This window comes from Gasterosteus aculeatus, chromosome 2, assembly GCF_964276395.1.
Source record: "Gasterosteus aculeatus chromosome 2, fGasAcu3.hap1.1, whole genome shotgun sequence".
NCBI lineage: Eukaryota > Metazoa > Chordata > Actinopteri > Perciformes > Gasterosteidae > Gasterosteus > Gasterosteus aculeatus.
In genome coordinates, this window is record NC_135689.1 from 24956170 (window position 1) to 24976567 (window position 20398).

The following is a 20398-nucleotide window of genomic DNA, read 5'->3' on the forward strand; positions in this document are numbered from 1 at the left end:
GTATGGTACACACTTGTCTTACGTAGCGTTTTGAGAAGAACCGGTAAGATTTCAGGAAATCAGGGCTGAAACTACACTTTATCTCTCACACACACACACTGAAGATCCATCAAATTTCCCTTCCTCTAACTTTGTCTGTCTGTCTTCCTGTTTGTCTCTCTGTCTGCCCGTCTCTCTGACTGTCTGTCTCTCTGTCTGCGTGTCTCCCTGTCTGTCCTCCTGTCTGTCTACCTAATGAAAAGCTCGAGCAGATCGAGCCGTATTATTCATGGTGTCCCTCACCAGCATGAGCGCTCACTCGCACACACAAACATGTCTGACAGTTCCTCGTTATATTTTGATGAGCTCGCCCATTTGGCACATATCCCACTGCAGAACATGTTTGACCTCTTCTTCTTCTTCTTCTGTCCACCTCCTAGCGATTGCTAGCTTTCGACTTTTCTCTCCCTTTGATTCTCTCCCGTCACCTTGAATTCTTTCTCCCCCCAAACCTTGTTGCGGCCAACAAAGGAGACCAACGGTAAAAACGATGCATCTGAGTTCTGTATAACAGTGAACGCTGCATAGTCGATCTCTGACTGACTCACAATGCTGCATGCTGTATATTGCTCCACCGACAGACAATTATTTCAATACTTCAGGGATGAAAATGTCTGCAATGTCTGTGTTTGAAGGCTATGCAGGCTGCTGTTATTTTCAGTACAAGCAGCATTACTGTAAAATGTGTTTTACAGGAAAACACGTGACCAAGTTCATTTAAAGCACGATTAGGCAGCTTGGTTCAGTGGTGAAAAAGCCTCGGCTCTTCGACAGAGCTTTCAAAGAAGCGAAGCTGCAAAGAGCACTAACCTCCAACAGATAAGACTGGATTCATGCGACACAAGTTATTGTGATTGGACCGGTGCAGACCATTTTAAGAAGCTATTGCTGCAGCACCCTGTTGATGCAGCAGTTACATGTCACTTCAAATCAAACAGTGGGTGGTGGTTCTATCTGATGGTGGTTCTATCTGATGGTGGTTCTATGTGATGGTGGACTGTAAATCCCTCTGAGGCTAATTTTTAATTTGTGGGCTATACAAAATAAAATGAATTGAATTGAAATTAAATATGGTGGGATATTTTAGGAAAAAAAAGGGGCGCAAGCATGCAGGACTTTAATTATAAAAGCCACAACTGTTTGCCTTGCAGAGCAGAGGGACAAATTATTTATTCTCCTTCAGGGAATTTACATCCCCTGCACAGTAAATTCCAGGTGTGTACTTTATTTTTTGTGAGACCACTTTACCTTTACCTCCCTCTAACAGGGACCCTTACTACTGAACATATGCTGCATTAAGCATTACGCTGTTCCCTGATAAAAGACTAATGTTTTGGGACCTGAAAACACATTTATATCCTGTATGTTAACTTGTTGTTGCTGCGAGAAGGCCTCTTATGTTCTTCTGATTACTTTGAAGTAAAAGCGTGCAATACACTAGTTTTTAACTCATTATTATCATTATTATTTAATACTGCGATTAATCACTGTTAATTCTAAAAACCATAAGATTATTCAAGTTAATTTTTTTTAATTCTTGCTCAGCACTAATATATATATATATATATATATATATATATATAGTATTCATATGTTATGTTGTGTTCTTCTATGTTGTCAAAGAAGTCAAAGATCATGTAATTTTAGCTTAAACTCAACTCCTTCTATTTGTAAATTTAGTCTATAGCCACACAGGTCTTTGTATTGCAGCAAAGTGTGAATGAAGAATTTCAGAATTAAAGGATTTAGATTGTCATCGGGACAAAATATTAACCCAACACTATTGCTGCATTGTAATGAATACCAATAAGTTACATACAACGTCTTACACAGCATTCACAACTATAAAAATGTAAGGATAATTCTTCTCATATCAATTGAATAGCCCATTTAGTGGCTTGGTTACACGCAGAAAACAATAATAATAATGTCAAGAGCTCTTTTCTGGAGCCCAAGACAACCCTAACATATAAGGCCATAAGAGGATATATCATGCACTTCTCCTACCTGTCAGCTTTAGAAGGCACGGGTCCTGGGGTCTAAGACTAAGCACACAAAAGGCCAATAAATGAAATAAACCCCCTTTATTGAAGGTGAAAAAACACTACTAACCAAGCACAGACCGAAGCCCAGTTTTCACAGGATACTGATTATCATTATTGTACTGACCCATACCACTGATTATGATGATTATGATTAGTCAGGAACAGCAAGCGGCCCATATAAGGTGTTTTGCTTTGCATGATGGGAAAAACCACATGAAGCTCAAATATTTCCATAGACCTACTAAAGTAATATCATAAAGTCATCATAATGCTGACTGGAGAAATAGGGCTTGGTGAATGTTTCATGGGTTGATCCAAGAAGTAGCCTAGTGTAGTGTGTGTTGCCTGGCAACAAAGAAACTGCCCCACTTCTGCAGTCAATGAAGATGGGCGATCCTTCTCTTGCCCATTTGATTGACCTTTGGTTAAATCCTGCTTCCTGTTGCTACTAAGATGTCATATAGTGTCTACAACATATGTTTGACGGTTATATCTGAGATGTCAAAGTAATTCAGCAGGGAAAACACCTTTTAGACCCTAAAATCTCCCATATGGATGCAAAACCGGGCCAGAACCGGATCACACCAGTACCAGAAGATCACTGCGTAAATGGGAATCACCTGGAAAGAGAAGAGAGAGCACTATGATATTATTACTATAACACTTTGCTCTGTTGTTTATTATACCAATGAATAGACATGCGTACACCTTCAGTACCTTCTGTAACTGGCATGGCATACGGGTATTAACACTAGTTAATCATGTGCGTTTCTCACAGTAAATGTGGATTTTTTTATATCAAGCACCACCAACATTTTGATCCTGGATCAAGCCTCCTGATGAAAAAAGTTAGTTTCTCTATGACCGTGATGTAGTTTGATGGCGTGCAGATGCTGAGGGAAGCAGGTAGATAAGGAACTTATGTCTATATATATATATATATGTGTGGAAGTTAGTTAATGCAGAACCTTTTGGTTGTTTGGCACTGAATCCGCACTGAGCGTGTTGGACTCCCAATTAAAGCTTCTTCCTCGTCTCCTGGGGAGAGCCAAACTCCAACTGCATGTTGCTCGTCTCTGCTTGAATTCAATGTGGACCTGAGTGAGGCTCGGGTAGTGGACCAGGTGTGATGCCAGTGCAGCAAGCTGTCTGCTTCCTAATAGAAGCTCCAGGGGGCCACCGCCCTGCTACGGCCCTGCATTTAAAGCCCCGGTGGGGCATTTGGACCAGGCCCTGTCTCTAAATTCTGCCTCGGCAATTTCCAGTGAAGTCTGGATCATCGCACATGCCGTAGGTCACGTATCCCAGTTGCCAATTAGGGAGCGGAGAAGGGAGAGAAAAATTATTAAGAGGCTTTACAGAGCAATTTTTGTTTTTCATCAAGACTCATAAGCTCATTATCGTATGTTTTTAACTAAATCGTCCAACTGCTCTGGCAGTTTTTTTTACTCCAGTGATTTTCAGCGAACTTTATTTGACAGGCATTTTGCTTGGAATCAAAAAGTTATCTTTAATTTCAGTCGTTCTTGTTTTCTTGGGTTGATTTCACATTCTGAAACACGTCACAGGGACAATATTTAAATGATATATCATCCAATTAACCTGTTTTAAAATACACTGACTAAATCATGAAGTCATGCAGGACGTCTTGTCTTTAAGCTGAGTTTGTTTGTTTGCTGTGCCAATAGTTTAGATTTGAGCTTGCTCAGAAGTGTTGTGCTTTGTCCCGGGATGTAATAATGGTTCCGTTGATAAAAAATGTTTTGAGCAAAGAAAGATTGCTAAATCTAAAGGCAGTGGCAATATGGCGGCTCCCAGCTGCTAGACTATGGAAACAAACTTTTCTCATTGGACTTAAAACCTTTTCTTTTCCCCTTTACCCAATATCTAGTTGACTTAAAACCGGACCACAATATTTATCAAACTGGACCATCCGGAAGAATATATCGATGAGTGCTTTTGACGAATCTGCATCATGGAGGTTGGAAGCAGGCGACATTCAAAAGACACCAATTTCTCACAGCAAAAGAGCCCGTCTGGATTCCACTCCAGCACAGGTACTAATCCACTGGTCTCCTTCACCCATTCTGCCTCCTGGTACACTGACCAACTTCACTACCGCAAGGGACAGGGCCGTCAACTGGAACGTCTTGCAACCAAAACCGGACTCACTGTTCACCTTCATGTCTTCAAACTCCACAATAAAATAACTGCAATACAGAACCACCATGCTGCTCTGAGGTAATGTCCATTGAAAACCAACATCATTAACATAATTTTGTCAACACAATAACCAACCAGAGGGCTTTTGCACAAAACCAGGATAAGGGATTAAGCCGGATATTGAAGTTATCCTGGATGAATTTAGCTTGGACTTGGTTGCATGAAAGCAGGTTGAATTAAACCCAGACAGGTAACCATGGTGATTTATTCATTGCAGCTAGCCTGCTCCAGACCAGGCTAACAGCCAGGCTAAGATTAATCCTCAAGTCTCATCTGTTAATCAGCTGCCGAAGTAAACGTGTTTAAAAGGTATTCCCTTGTCTTTTGAATGTGTTCTGATTTATTCCCATTAAAATGTATTACTTGTGACTATTCATGTCACCAGTTTGATTCTAAACCCTACTATTGCAGTTGTTTAGCTCTGTGGTCCCCAACCTTTTTTACCAATTTCATGTCAGACAATATTACAAGTGTACGTAAACTTTTGACCACAACTGTATCCTGGATTTCTTTATTCTACTTTTGTGCAATAGCCCCCCTGGTCTTGCTGTGTTATTTACACAAGTACACACACAAACACAAATATATTTACCAACATCAACATTTACTTAGGGCGGCAAGGTGGTGTGGTGGTTAGTCCTGGGTTCCACTCCGCCCAGTGGCCTTTCTGTGTGCAGTCTGCATGTTCTCTGCGTGGGTTCTCTCTGGGTTCTCCGGCTTCCTCCCACAGTCCAAAGACGTGCTCTGGGGATCAGGTTGATTGGGGACTCTAAATTGCCCGTAGATGTGTGAATGTGAGTGTGAATGGTTGTGTGTCTCTGTGTAGCCCTGCGATTGGCTGGCGACCAATCCAGGGTGTACCCTGTCTATCGCCCGAAGTTGGCTGGGATGGACTCCAGCGACCCGGCGTGCAGGATAAGCGGTTTGACAATGGATGGATGGATGGATTCATCATAATTAGTGACCATGCCACCGTGACTTCTATGTGGAACAGAATTAACACACCTAAACTTGTCACTAGATGGCGCTTCAATAAGCCTCTTGTCAAATATCCTCAGTTTGACAGTCTCATTAAAAAAGATTGGGGAGTAAAGAAAAACAAGAAGAAGCTGAACTAGAAAGAACAAATCAATCAACCTAAAATCATTAATGCAAGTGACCCAACATTGGAAATAAAAGTATCAATGCCAAACAAATGCAATTAGAAATAAAACTCAATTCCTATTACACAGACTTAGACAAAAACATTTCACCATTGCAATAAATGTGGCAAATATTTGGCCCATCAAATTAAACAAAATAAAGAAAAAACAACTCTCTGTACCCCACAAAGTTCCTATGCCATCTAAAAAGGAAAAAAAAAATGTCTCTCAACAGTATTGATCTACCACAGATTATCCAGGAAAAAACTAACATACATGACTCACCTGACACAGGAAGAACTTTTTACCACCCTCAATCGTATGCCCAATAACAAAGCTCTGGGACCTGATGGCTTCCCTGCTGAGTTCTCTGAACACCTTTGGTACATTTAGCTCCTATTTTTAACAAGATTATAACTGAAATAAAACAAAATTAATCATTTCCAACCAACATGAATACAGCCTGTATATCACTCCTACTCAAACCAAACAAACCATCCAACTCTCCATCTAGTTACCATCCTATTAGATATTAAAATCATCACTAAGTCACCAGCTCCTGGATTGGAAAAAATCACCTTCTATAATTCATCCATATCAAACTGGCTTGTTTAATAAATCATATATTACTCCTCATTATGACAAGCCAGAACCAATCATAGCCTTCCACGAGATTCCATTGGAACATTCCAGGTGGGATGATGATATCGTCTCAATACTGCAGAGGTAGCGGCAAATTACAAATAAAAAGGCATTAGAAGAAAAAGAAAGAAAGCGAAATTTGAGAAAAAGACGAGTGAGACGGAGAAAGCGACAGAAAGGGACGAGTGAGGAACAAAAAGAAAAGTGGACAGCAAAAGTAGAGCTTTTAATCCTCAATGGATGGACTCGTTTCTGTTGATACTCCCCACTGACGCACTAAACCAGACTCTCATATGCTGAGAAACCGTCGAAACGCCATTATGCTTAGAGCTCAATTCTCCCACTGACCAAAAAAAGGGGGGGAGGGGGTGGATATACATATTCTATTAAAGTTCAATTGTTAAAATTTGTTTCAATTTATTATTTAGAATTAACCGTGACTGCCAAGTAACTTTCCAAATCTGATGATTGGATGCTTCACAGCAATGTAAGAGCGTTGGAAAACACAATGCTCTGTAAAGAAACTGAAGCTGAAGCCTTGATCAACATAGACAACAGTTTGATGATGAACAGTCACTCGAGACAACTGTGTGCTTTCCCAAAGTGCAACAGCCAGGAATTTCGCTGCTACAATTTAATCAACCCTTTCTTTGGAGCAGTCCATAGAGACTGTGAATGGGCACCAATGCTACACGTCTGAATTCCCAAACCTCATCTTCGCTCTCAGGAGCCAGGACTCTTTCTCTGCCGAGGTATACGATGGAGTGAGCAGGTCAAAGGGCCTTTAGCCTCTTGTTTCTCCTTCCTTTTTCCAGTATCCACTTATTCTTTATTACCTCCTACGTGTAAATTAATTAACTATTTGGCGTGTGGCTCAATTCCAGTCTCAATACATCCTCAAGCGTGGCAGTAATAGTCCATGTTTGTCCTATTGACTTTATGAAAAACACTTTTCGTCCTGCTTGTTTTCGCATTATTTTGTACTTCATTGATTGGCCGCATTTTCCCTTCATTTCATTGTTTCAGCTATTAAAATATGAGGACTGGGGGGTTTGCGCTTCAATTATGTCAATAATGTTTGTTTGTTTGTTTGTCTAGAAACTCTCTATTGATTGTACTAAACAAGGCGTGTGAAGGGCAAGAAATGCCATATTGCAGTTTTCATAAACATATGAATAACAATTTGTTGTGAGGTGGATAAAATCAGGTCAGCCAGTGTTCCCTTTTTATACTTGACGCCTCCACAGTTAAGAGATATGTATATATATATATATATATATATATATATATATATATATATATATATATATATATATATATATATATATATATATATATATATATATATATATATATATATATACATATATCAGGGCTGTCAAATTAAAAAAATGAACTAATTAATAGCACATTTTGAAATTCATTCATATCAATCAATGACGATTAATGAATGTTGTTGTTACAATGTTGTTTTTAATGAATGTTTGTTTTTATATTAAGGACTACATTTTACAAGCAATGAGTAATCACTTAGAAAGCGTGTATTTTAGACACTGTCGTGGGTCGAATTCCACCTGGTGGAACATGTTGAACTAGCGACTCTCCTGTTTGAAGTGCCAACAATCTCCCCCCATTTAGCAGGACGTTTTCAAACCACCGTCTTTTAAGGACACAGTGGTGGTCCTCTGCAGACTGTAACGTTAGATGTTCAGATGGAAGTCGCCTAGCAGCTAGCTTAGCATAGCAGTGCTTTAAGTGGTCCATTTGACACTTCTGATTGACACGTGGAGTAATTTCTCTGCTCAGTTCTCTGCTGTATATCGTTGGGACGGGAATTAAATAAACAAGGGCTCTCAAGTTTTCAGAAAAAATGTTGTCGGGTGTGGTCGACGCTATGGCCGACGGGGGGGGTAACCAACACGGCTTGGACCGGAGTCCAACTTCTTGGACGTGAGGAATTGGATGTGTGGCAGGAGTGCGTGACTAGAGAGCGAAATGTGACGTTCAATGCGTGACACTTGAGAGCCCTGCATTAATCTTGGCCACATTAATCGCTTAGATTAATGCGTTAATCTTGACAACCCTAATATATATATATATATATATATATATATATATATATATATATATATATATATATATATATATATAGCGACAGAATTGTTCTTTAGATCTCAAGTACACACATACAATACAAACAAGCCTATTTAATATGACAGGACAAAAGAATGTGTTAAATCAACATTAGTTCTGACAAGGAGATGCGCGACATTTCACATGAAACTGTTTAAAAGGACACAACACCAAAAAAGGGGCTTTAGAGGCTCTCCTGTTGTCTTTTGTCCAAACATTTGATCCCTTTCACAGTGTTCTTGTGTGGCGGTTTCTATCAACAGTTCTCTGTGTAAAACATGTTGATTATAAAATGATTGCTGTGCGTCCTAAAGTGTCAACGGCTACAGATTGTGTTTCCTTTTTCCATAGAGCTGCTGAAATGAATTAATGTATTATTTAACCCTTCAATGACGGTTGATAAGGAGGTGTGTCTGGTAATCTCTCTTACCAGTAAAAGTTGTCAATTTGGTGCTTTGGCCACTCACCTCGAGCTGACCAAAGCACCAAAAAAAAACAATTATAAATAATCTTTTGAAACACAATAGGAACTTTCAGTCGGTTCAGGCCCTAAAAATCAACGGCTTTTCAAAAAGAACTTCCCTGATTAGAACTGAGCATATGCAACCCTCAACAAAGATGACAAAGGAACAAGACCTTGTTAGCTACCTTCTATCATCACGTTTGAAATCAGCAAAACCACAAAAGAAAATCCATTTGTCACCTTCAGATTATAGCGGACCAAACGGATGTGTGAGATTTCAGGTTTGTTTGTATACTAGCCGTGTGTAACACACTGCAGCAGCCCTCCAGGAGCTCAACACCCCATCGGCTAAAACAAATCAAACCCATTAAGTCCTGAATGTGAGACATGTCCTCTGCCTCCGAGCCAGCAAACACACCTGAGTGTGTGGATGTCCTGCATGTTGGGTTTTCCAATGAGGACAAAAGGAGGGCTGGCAGCCTGCTTGTTGAAAACTCCACTGCACATGTATGTACCTATGAACTGTGTATATGTAAGTCTTATGGAGGAACTTTCTTCAGTTAAGTACAGCAGTGTGAACTCCATGATAATGTGTTGTAATCTGAAAAATCAAATGAATGTGTGACAGGGAGCATTTAAAACTCCCCCAGAAAAAATCAAATGCTCCAACATAAGATTGTTGAAACTCTATTGGACAACTTTGGAGGGTTTGGAACATTTGTGTGATAAACATCACAACAACACCTCTGGCAGAAGAGTATCCCCAATTCACTAGCAAGGACCAAGGGGTGACTTAAAGCGTTTGTCATGAGTGAACGTGCGATTGATTTCGTCTGGACGGTCGGATGGGTTGTGGGGAACTACGTCGGAGGATCCGCCGTGCGCCCGGTGGCACGGCGGATCCCCAAAAGACTCCCAATATGTGAGGTGTGATTGAGCGGCTTGAAGATCTTTGAGATCTGAACAGATACAGCGATGATAGACTTGTGAGCACCAGGCCCATGATTTGGATGGAGTTTTCTGAATCCGAATCTGGTGGCTGCTTCGCCGGATTGTGAGATGAAGAGGTGAGTTGGTGATAGGCTATGGGATTGTCGAAGCTGCAACTACGTTGAAAGGGTTTCGAAAGGACCCACGGCTGACTGTATCTTGAAGTAAAAACAGGTGTCAGTTGGCCTGATCGGTTGGTTTTTGTTTCCTTTAAGAAGAATGTCATGGTGTCTTCCGAAAGACGAGATACGTTGTGTATGCAGGGATGGCGGCGTGCATTGAAGGTGAGGGTTGAGGCGGTAAATTCTGAGCATCTGAGGAATCTGAAAAAGGCCAGGGAGAACATGGCTCCCAAGATTAAGGCAAGGTGCGGGTTATTGTATCTGGAACGAATAGCGATCATACGGGTGAACAGGAGGTCAAAAGGAGAAGGGGAGGCGACGAGGGCTGTATGAGGGCTCTTTCTTTGATAGTCCTTTGAGGAGTGAGGGTAATTGGGGATGATTCCAGGCTTCTCATGTTTTCCCGGTTAAGAGTTTGCAGAAGACGGTTATGCCACTACGGTAGGTTTTGGTAGTCTCCGTTTTGATGGCCATCTCGGAATGGGCAGAGGTGACGAAGCCTGTTGTGTTCACCAAGTCGGATGACAGGAAGGTTACTTGGTATCAGTTGTGGAGGCTCTTCCATGCTGTCCAGTAGGAGGCGAGGGTGGATGCTGACTGGAGTTTTGCAAGCCGGCGATCAGCGGTAGAAGGGTAGGGTTTACAGGTTGAACGTCGGCACCGAATTTCGAGGAACTGGCATCGTACTGGTGTCTACATGAGCGGCCAAGCTTCTGAACTTCATCTCCCATTGTAGAAGCCCCCAAAATCAACAGAAGGAGCGGAGTCCGTATACAAATGTAGATTGCGTGTCTTTGTTGAAGAATGTGATCCCGTTCCGAATAATGATACTTTTCCTTCTTGAGAATTTCATAGTTGTGATGCTTGCCGATGGGGTTTATGCAGTAATGGCGGAACGGTGGTTGTGTGGATGGGCCTATGACGAAACCTTCTTCCACTTCTTTGGCGAGGAGCTAGTCGACTGATTCTGGTTCTTTCAAGGCTAACTGAAGATTTTTTCATTTGAAAAGGGGTGAACGGATGACTGGCAAGTCCCGAGTGGAAACCTTTAAGTCCATCGATGAGTATCTGCACAATATGTACAACAGCATCCCAGTGCCATGAGTCCTGCCTACGGCTTGCATTACGTCGCTGCCTCGTTGCGTTGCATTCTTGACAGCATTGGGTTGCCTTTTTGTTTGACGTTGTTACATTGTGTGAATACCTAACATGGACGTTAGCTGTGAGGATGCATCCCAGTGCCGGTTGCGGCAACCTGTAGCCATGGATGGTGCGACTGGGAGGCGTAAATCTCTGGCATCCCGGGGCCAGAGGTTACGCTGAGCAGTTAGGGAGGCTGGGAGAGGGTCGTAGGCTGGGCCGGCATCTTGGTGCCATGAGCCTTGCCTACAGCTTGCGTTACTTTCCTGGCTTGTTGCTTTCCATTCTTGCCGGAGTTGCATTCTTGACTGTGTTAGGTTGCCTTTGTGTGACGTTGTTACATTATGTAAATACTGGAAATTAACATGGCTGTGATCTGGCATCCCGGTGCCGGTTGCTCCAACTTGTAACCATGAATGGTGCGACTGGGAGGCGTAAAGCTCTGGAATCCCACAACACAAGTTTGTAACCAATTAAATGTAGACATACCAAGGTGACTGGGTCCTCCCCCTTCCTGTCAAAAAGAAAACCTGCAAGCAAGCGAGCAGAAAACAGCCTCGCGAGCGAGGAGATTCAAGCTTCGCGAGGAGCACATAGCTTGAGGCAGAGTTTTGCTCGCCAATGTTTGATTTGCATGGATCTGATTTGCTCTGATTTTGACATTGATTTGAAGTGTGCTTCGGTTTGTTCGTGTGTGTGTGTGTGCTCTTCTCTCTCACTTTCTGTTTCAAAACAACCACCAAATATGTGCACAATCGCAAATTGCAGTGAGATTGGGCTATTTGCAGAATTTAAAATGTAATCGTGTGTGTCTATAATAAAATATATTATTCATATAGATTATAGACTGTATCCTTTATGTATGAACATGGTAATCTGGTCATAATGTTATAATATTTACCATGGTCACGTTTGCGAAGGAGTGCTGAACACAAAGTGCCCCTTGGCCGTGAGAAAATTCAGTTGGAATCGGAATAATATTTCCTGACAGTCCATCCAATGTACGCTCACACACATTAAAAGGTGGACCTCATGTATTGTACACAGAGTCAAAATACAGGTTCAGCAGGGCGGTGAGAGACGCTGAATGTCTGTACTCTGAGAAACTCCAACAACAGTTCTCAGCAAGTGACTCTGCTTGGGTTTGGAGAGGCCTCAAACACCTCACTAACGACAAGCCCAAACCCCCCCACTCCATGAATGACCTCCGCCTGGCAGACGAGCTGAACGAGTTCTACTGCAAAATTGAAAGACAATGTCCTGACTCCATCCACCACAGCTCCACCAACCCGGGGTGAATGCTAGTTACTGGTGGGCATGTGTCACTGTGTACGGTAGCTTGTGTCATCAGTGTGTGAATGGGTGAATGACGACATGAAGTGGTAATGCACAATGCAGCAAAAAGGGAGTGATGTCACACGCACCCGAGGTGTTAGGTGTGTGTGGGGAGGTTTAAAACGGTGAAGTAACTAAACCCCCTCCTCCAGCACTCTGAGGGCGAACAACAACCCAAACATAAAGAAGAAGATGCGCTTCACATTGACCTCTCCCACCGTGCACAGGGGGGTTTCATCCTGTTCAGCAAATGGAGAGCACTCAGGTGTTGAGTGTGTGTGCAACGTCTGCTCCCCTTTTTTTTCATATTATTTCATTCGTACGGGAATCAAGGGAAGCCACCGATAAGATAACATGCATTGGTATCTTATACGTATGTGCATCATTTCAGGCTGTGGATGCTTTTCTTTCCAGTTGTAAAACAATATTGTAAGGACTTATGTTCATGTCTGGTGCAGAAACCCCGCCTTCATAGCAAGCAGCAAGAAGCATGCTGTAATAAACAGAAACAGAATGAAGCACTGCAGGATGAGACCCAACGATTGATTCTAATCAATGAAGATTTCATACAGATGATACAAATGTCCCTGCTTCTGTTTTTAGATGAAGGCGAAATCATCTTTTTTCACATTTTCTGGCCTGAAAGTGTTTTTCTCAGATCTATTTCTAGAACTTACACGTTGAGGGGCTGAATCTCCAAACTGATGACAATAAAATAACTTAAAACTAAATGAATGAATTGAACATTTAACCAATCACAATACGTCGTCCTAATCAACTCAGCTGAAAAACGGATATTCTTAAAACCATATGCATTGAATAAAAAGGTGGAGAACACTGCCTGCACACATAATCCAACTTTTAATGACAGCTAATCACAGCAAAACGGCAAAACCATTACCACGATAAGAGCCCTGTTTCAGCCAGTGGAAATTCAATGAAAATGATATTTGACGGCGGAAAAACAAACGGAAGCCACAAACAAAAGGTACTAGTAGTAAAAGACAGTTCCTTACTGAATCTCAGAGGCTCCAGCTCCATGCTGCTCGCTGCTGAGTCGCCAAAGCAACTGAGAGTAAAGAGACAGAGAGCGAGGAGTAACACACTGCAGAGCTCTCTCTCGCTCTCTCTCTCTCTGTGGATGCCCCTGATGAGATGGAGCTAACCTAATTTTCTTCTTGCCCTGCCATGCTCTCTCTCTCTCTCTCTCTCTCTCTCTCTGTCTCTCTCTTTCCAGCAGCCTTGGTTGCCATGCACAACAGCCGTGTGTATAATATGTAATGTTAGTAGCGGTCAATAGATCAATTCACAGGATTATTCTCACCTATTACCTGAGCCCCCGAAATCAGACCTCTTTGAAGTTTTGCATCGCAAACGGTGTCCAGTCAAAAAACTAAGGAAGCTTTTCTGTCGGTTTCTGGCTGGTCACACTGAGGTTATTCTGAAAGTGTATTCAGTGAGATAAACGTCCAACCTGCCTTTCAACTCAAACAGACCATAAAGCCACACTAACGCTTAAAGCCACCACCGGGAAATAGTGTAGCGTTGGAATGTTTCTGCAAACCACGGATACGTTGAATGGCAGAGAAAGTGACGTAGTTCAAAGAGCATCTTCTGAAGCAACGTTTCGTGGGATAAAGTGGATGTGGTTTATTTATGAGGTTGGCAAGTATTGAAGATAGGTGGGAGAGGTGGTGGGTGCTGTTGGATAGTCTATGCACAGGCACAATGACGCTGGAGTGACGCTACCTGCGATACCGCAACGATTTCTGCCACAAACTTAACGTGAATTCAGGCTTTTTTCACTTCTGTGAAAAAATGTTGTTTGCTGCGGCGCAGATAGCCGGTCAGCGTAGTGAGGACCCCCTGTGGTCACTGACGTCCTGCAGACAGTTGCTGAATCAGAAAAAATAGAGGAATAGTAACGTTAATGACTAATAGTAACGTTAGTAACGTTATATTGCAACCAATCCAGGAAAAACCTTTAACAGCACACAACCACATGACTGCATTGAATATAGTGCAGAATAATTGCATTGTTTAACGACACATTTCTACGGAATATTAAGTAACATTAGAAGACGTTTGCTCAGTAATAACGTGTGTGGCTCTTAAAAGAGACGTTTGGGTGTACTTGAGCACACTGTGTCTGGCCACGGGACAGTTTCCTCCACAGAGAAGTATGATGTCACCGCATCATGTGCCGCTGGAAGCGGCAGTCATCTAGACCACAGGTGTCAACCTCAAGGCCCGCGGGGGGATCTAGTGTGGCCCGCCGGACGACTTTGCTATTGTGAGAATTACAGAAAGAGTGGGGGGGGTTGATCGCCATGAGTCGGTTCGATAGGTTGAGTGGAAAGTAAAAAGTGTGGGGGCCCCTGCCTCAGACCTTTTCGACCACGGCGTTACTCCAGGAGCAGCAGCGCCTGCGCCAAACCCTCCCCGTCGACCGTACCATCCGCGCAGTAACCCCCCACCCCCCAGTGATTTTATTGGTCTGGCCCACTTTGATCACAAGTATCTGGCCCAAACCTAAAATGAGTTTGACACCCCTGATCGAGACGCACCTCCTATAGAAGTCAATTCACCCGGCTGTCTGCGCCTACAGATACAAAAACACGAAGGTGCTTTGTGGTCCGATGTTGGTGGGACACAACATAACCAACCACATAACTTAATAGAGCAAAAGATTTTTAAACTGCGGCTCCAAACTGAGCGAACTTGTTGTACTTTGATTAGTAAACAACTTGCAAGACCCAAAAGGCTGGTTTAAGTCATTTGGGACAGCACAGATCTGAGTAAACCAATGCAAAGCAGTGTTTTTGGCCCGGGTTGCATGTAATCTGAAAACAGGTTGTGGCTGTGTTCCAACTTTGAGGTGAAAAATAGAGCAGAAGGCAGGATTATGAAGACGATGGAAAAGGAGGGAAAGATGTGATTTTGTTGAGTGATGATGATGCCCCTTTCACATCCCGTGAGGCGCTGAACAATTATCAGGCAATTAGGCAAACAAGCACATGGTTTCAAACTCATTTCCAGTCACAGCACCATCGTTTGCACTTTCCCAGAGGGCCACAGTGCTCAGGGCAGACTTCGGCTCCTGTGTCTCCTACGTGGGTTTGCTAGTCGGACGCAGATGAAAATAGTGAAAGGAGGAAGAGAGCAAACTGGGACAGATGGCAAAGAGAAAGAAAGGGAAAGAAGGTTGATAGCACAAAGCCCTGAAGCCGTCCGGTTCATTACAGCGAACACTATTGAATTGTTGGAAACAGAAGGCAACCTCTTGTTCTAGTGGAGCTAACGCAGAAATGTCTCAGAACTCGATGTTGCCACGGCATGCAGCTTTATATATAGTAGCCTTTCATACGTGTAATTAATATACATGTACACTTAGTCTATTTTGTACACGGTATACCTGTGGTGTAACAGACCACTGTTGATTTATAATATTTGTCAATCTGTAGATTCATTATGTGGTTTAACGTTCCTCACCACAGTACGAAGTAAAGTTTACAGATGTTGGGGGTGGAGTGGAGGTGTTGAAGGGAACGAATATGGGGTGAAAAGGAGCTTCCTCTTTGCTTTTACCAAATCTACATTTATATATATAAATAAAAAGTTTGGGGTCCCCTGCTGGAGCTGTTGCCCCCACGCCCCAACCCTGATGCTTAGTTGAAGATGGATGGATGGATATTTGAAGCAGGCTTACATAAAAGGCTTGTACTTCTAATTCCCTCAGTTTGTGTTGTAGAAGGGGTATTTTCTATTATAATTTGCCGTAACTGTTCATTAGAGCTTTTTTGCTCAAAAATGACGTGATAAAAAAACACATATATTCGAATTGGTTGGGCAATAATGGTTGCGCATTAGACACGTCAATAACAGGACAGTTTAAAGTTTATTGTCACAATTTTGGGGGTAAATTGTAAAAATATATGTTCTCCCTTTTGGACCAATGTAGCTATTACACATTTTGCTGTGACTGGGTTGCCTTCTGTTTCTCCTATTTTTCTCCCCCAGATGAGATCGGAATGACTATTTCCAGCTCTATCTCGTGTCTTTTTTTCTGGCTGTTTGGATAGTATAGTTGTTTTCTATACCTTTAAAGTTCCATATGAAAATAATCACTGTGCCTAACATTTGTTCCAGGATGTTAGCTTGTAACGGCTTTAACTCAAATTACCTTGCAGAGTAAAAGTGACCCAACTTTGCCTTCAAACAAATCCAGTAATTTCATATAGATTACGTACACATCGTGTTGTGGACTAAACTTAAGCCTCTGCCTGACAGTCATATTGCAATTTAAATCACCACGTCACTTCATTATTATATAATGATAAGTATAGGTGGACGTTTGTGCAACATTGAAAGGAATTCCCTTCTGGTGTTCCTGAGCTATTGTGTCTACCAAATGGATGGGCAGAAGGACCAGTCCCAATAATAATGGCTGTCCTTGATGCGAGGCACAATAATGCTAGTATGCAAGTCTCTAATCTCAAAAAAACAGAAAGATGCTACTAAAATCTGACAACAAAGTGAGGAGATGAAAATATTGTAAATATATATAGTACTGGTGATCACGTGTGCATCTCAATCTACTGAAGTACTACATTGTTCAAACAACCCTTCTTCAAAACGAACATAAAAGCAGGTGCAATTTGTTCTTCACTTCCTTGTCATTTATTGTAATGAAAAACATAAAAGAAAGATCTGTTCCAATTGTTTGGATGCGTGATGATGACAATCACCACCAGGCACAGTCACAGGGCTGAGGCCGAGGTGAAACCTTTCTCCACCAACTGTGCACCATCACACCAACTTATAGGCGCTCCCGCCTCACCTGTAGGGGGCACACTTTGCTTTCAACACAGATAAAAAGAACAAAATGTAGTTGTTTAAATACATGGACATAAAGTTAAATGCGTCTCCTACACCAACGTTGGCTCTCTCTTTGGTCCCCATAGAGAAATATAGTGGTCTTTGTAGTCTTTGACTACGATATGCTCTACTACGTTCACCAGATATTCAGAATCAATCACTACTCCGCTGATTTACCTATGGAAACTCTAAAGTATATGGATTGCCATTTTGAACCCAACAAAAGATATCTCTCCTGTTTGCTACATGCTACAAGTTTCTCTGAAAACATCATTTTAAATCAGGACTGTCTTAGATTACAGCTCGATGTCAATTTGTTACATTGCAACATCAAGGGTCTTGAAATGCACCTCTAAGTGGCCTTGCATAACATTTAGTTGAAATAGCTGACGGTCAATAACAAAACCGCATAGGCTTTTTACATTGGGGATATTGCAACAAAATATATATATTAAATGACATTTAGCTGACGCTTTTGTCGAAAGTGACTTAAATACATTTTTTTGTGCAGAGAGCAATTAAGGGTTAGGTGTAGGGGATTCATATATATACAGTATATATACATATAGGGGATTCACAGTGGCTCCTTCTGCTTGGCAGGAAGTGATCATACTAAACAGAGGCTGAGGCTTTTCCCCACTCGGAACTGCACAGTAGAAACTGAGAAATTCCCCGATGGTGCATGATTAGAAACAGGGCGTAACAGCCAGAGGAAGCTGCCAGTCCTCTCAGCCGTTCATGTCTCTTGTGTTGACATGTTGCAGTGATCTAATGGGAGCTGTAGTTCAGTGAGACTACTAACTGAGAGGGTTAGGAACGTATCCACGGCTCGCTCTGCCGTTCAGTATCTGAGGACTCATGAAGGCGATGCTGCTTATCCCCAGCCGCCCTACAAAGAGCGCTGCAGATGCAGGCCCCCAGCCCCCCCCTCTGGGAGCAGATACCAACCCTACGTTCAACCGCCATGGGAAGTGTGTGTTTGGGATTGTGCACATTGACTTGGAGCTTTGAGGGGAGTGCCTGAGTTTAGATACCAAAGCTGGCCAAAGGATTGATTGGCTGAACTCAGATTTAGAGGTTTTCATGAGCAAAGAGCAATGCAAACATTATCGACCACGTTTCATTTCTCTGGTGTGAAATGAGAAACGCTGCAGATCATTTAAACCTTCACTAGTTGTCATTAATGATGTGGGTAATGCACAGGAAGACAAAATATAGCTTCATCAAAGATGGTTTGAGATGAAAGCTGCTAATAACCTGACATGTGTGAAAGGAATCAGGCAAGCGGAGCGAGTAGCACAGACATGATGGAGGGTTGTTATCGCACATGTGGGAGGGCGTGACACTTTCAAAATCAATGTCCAAACAGGTTGGCTTTATTTCCTACACAAATAATTAGTCAAGTTTGGGAAAAGATGATAGTTTGGCTCCTGTATTGGTTGCATAAAGTAACATTAAGTATTGTTATATTAACAAGTCCTGTGTGGTGGTTTGATAAAGCTGCTCCGTCATTAGAAGGTATATTCTGTCTCATGTATTTATGTACGGCAGGCTGCTGGTTGCTAGGGGACAAGTGATGCGCCCACAAAACCTTCTTTCATAGGATTTATTACCTTGGCCTTTTGCAATGAGGCCATGCTTTGTGAGTCTGCTGTGTGTGTGTGTGTGTGTGTGTGTGTGTGTGTGTGTGTGTGTGTGTGTGTGTGTGTGTGTGTGTGTGTGTGTGTGTGTGTGTGGGTGTGTGTGTGTGTTTTCAGGCAATCCACTTGACTCCATATTCCATTTGTCAGCACCGGTACCATTGACGCTGGGTGACCTATTGTTCTAATCACATGACTCGAAACAAAACCCCTCTTTCAGTCTACTGGACCGAAAACATTGAAAACACACATTTGGGTGTTTATTTTACTACTTTCTTTTTCCTAAACCACCAACAGCCAGTGTCTAACAAATGTACTGTTTAATGTCAGTAATCAACTGTTGATGTTAATATATATTAGTGTCTTATCAACTTGTCGGTGTTACTCCTCCGTATATTTAAAATACCCTTTGAATCCAGCATTATTGTTGTAATACACATATTACAACAATAAATTAGTCAACCAGGGAAGTTTCATGTTTAGTTTAGTTTAGCATGTTTAGCTTACACATTACTACTACTACACAGCAAATCTCACAGAGTGAAATTCACTCTGTGAGATTCAATTTTACCTCTAAGCTGTAGTTTATATTGTCCCGATCTTCAGTGTTAAATCAACAAGTTAACTCTGAATACGTGTTAAATACATTATAAGTGTTAAATTCACACAAAAATGCAGGAGAAAAAACTATTATTGACCACAGTGAAAATGTGTTTTTGTATTAGTGAAGTGCTACGAATGAGGTGGTCAAGCAGCACCACAAATGACATTTATATACATTACATATATAACTGTAGTTTCTTCTTGCAGTAGCGGAGCGTAAACGCTGAGTTGCTATTTGTTCGGTCACAGATCTCACACCGCTCCGCTCAGTTTGGGAAAGCCAAGTGTCTTTATTTATGGAACGTTCCCCAAATACAGTTTCCTTTCTTTGCGAGTATCACCGTACCACACAAAGAGGATGTCACAATATTATCATGACACGGTCAAAAGACTGCGGCTCCACTCCGCCCTGTCAATCACCAACCGCCGACTGGTGACGTCAGTCCGCAATCCATTTTATACACAGACACGTGACAGTGATCCCCCCCCACACACACACACACACACACACATCTGATTAACTGAACACGCAACTGCAACGCAATACACATATTGGCTCCTACAATAACCACAATGACACAAAATCTGATATATGCCACCATTTTTCATACGCCACAAAAAGAGAAGAGAAAGTGAGACACTGTACATGATGCTACATTTAGCAGCTGTTGCTAAATTGACACAATGGGTCCACGGCGATGACGATCCCCATTGAATGTAATTATCAAAGGCTTCGCTCCGACCCCAGTCCCGTCTTTGAGTCATTACTCTACACACTACAGCCTTTAATACTCACAGCCACACGCCACACACAGTGGCGTGCTCCTCTGGCATGTGGGTTGGATCAGCATCTCCCTCTGCCTCATCCAACATGCTCTTCAATATTGTATCATACCATCTTCACCAGCCCTTCCCATCGCCCTAATCCCCCCAACCCGCTCCATATCATGCACGTCAAGCTGTTTCTTTATCATTATAGTGTGTCATATGATTCATTAGCCTC

At 42.2% G+C, this 20398-nt stretch overlaps 1 protein-coding gene across 3 annotated transcripts in view; it reads right to left on the reverse strand.

Annotated features, from left to right (window-relative positions):
- The window catches only part of plch2a (phospholipase C, eta 2a), a 123593-nt gene that overhangs the window by 86375 nt on the left and 16820 nt on the right, over nucleotides 1–20398 (reverse strand). Inside the window, exon 1 of one of the 3 annotated variants that reach the window (XM_078087694.1) lies at nucleotides 13291–13410. The exons of the other annotated variants lie outside the window; for them this stretch is intronic. Within the exon in view, the coding sequence (XP_077943820.1) occupies nucleotides 13291–13315 (25 nt within the window). The 5' untranslated portion in view covers nucleotides 13316–13410. Of the gene's footprint in view, nucleotides 1–13290; nucleotides 13411–20398 lie in introns of those variants that run through there. 3 annotated transcript variants of the gene reach the window in all.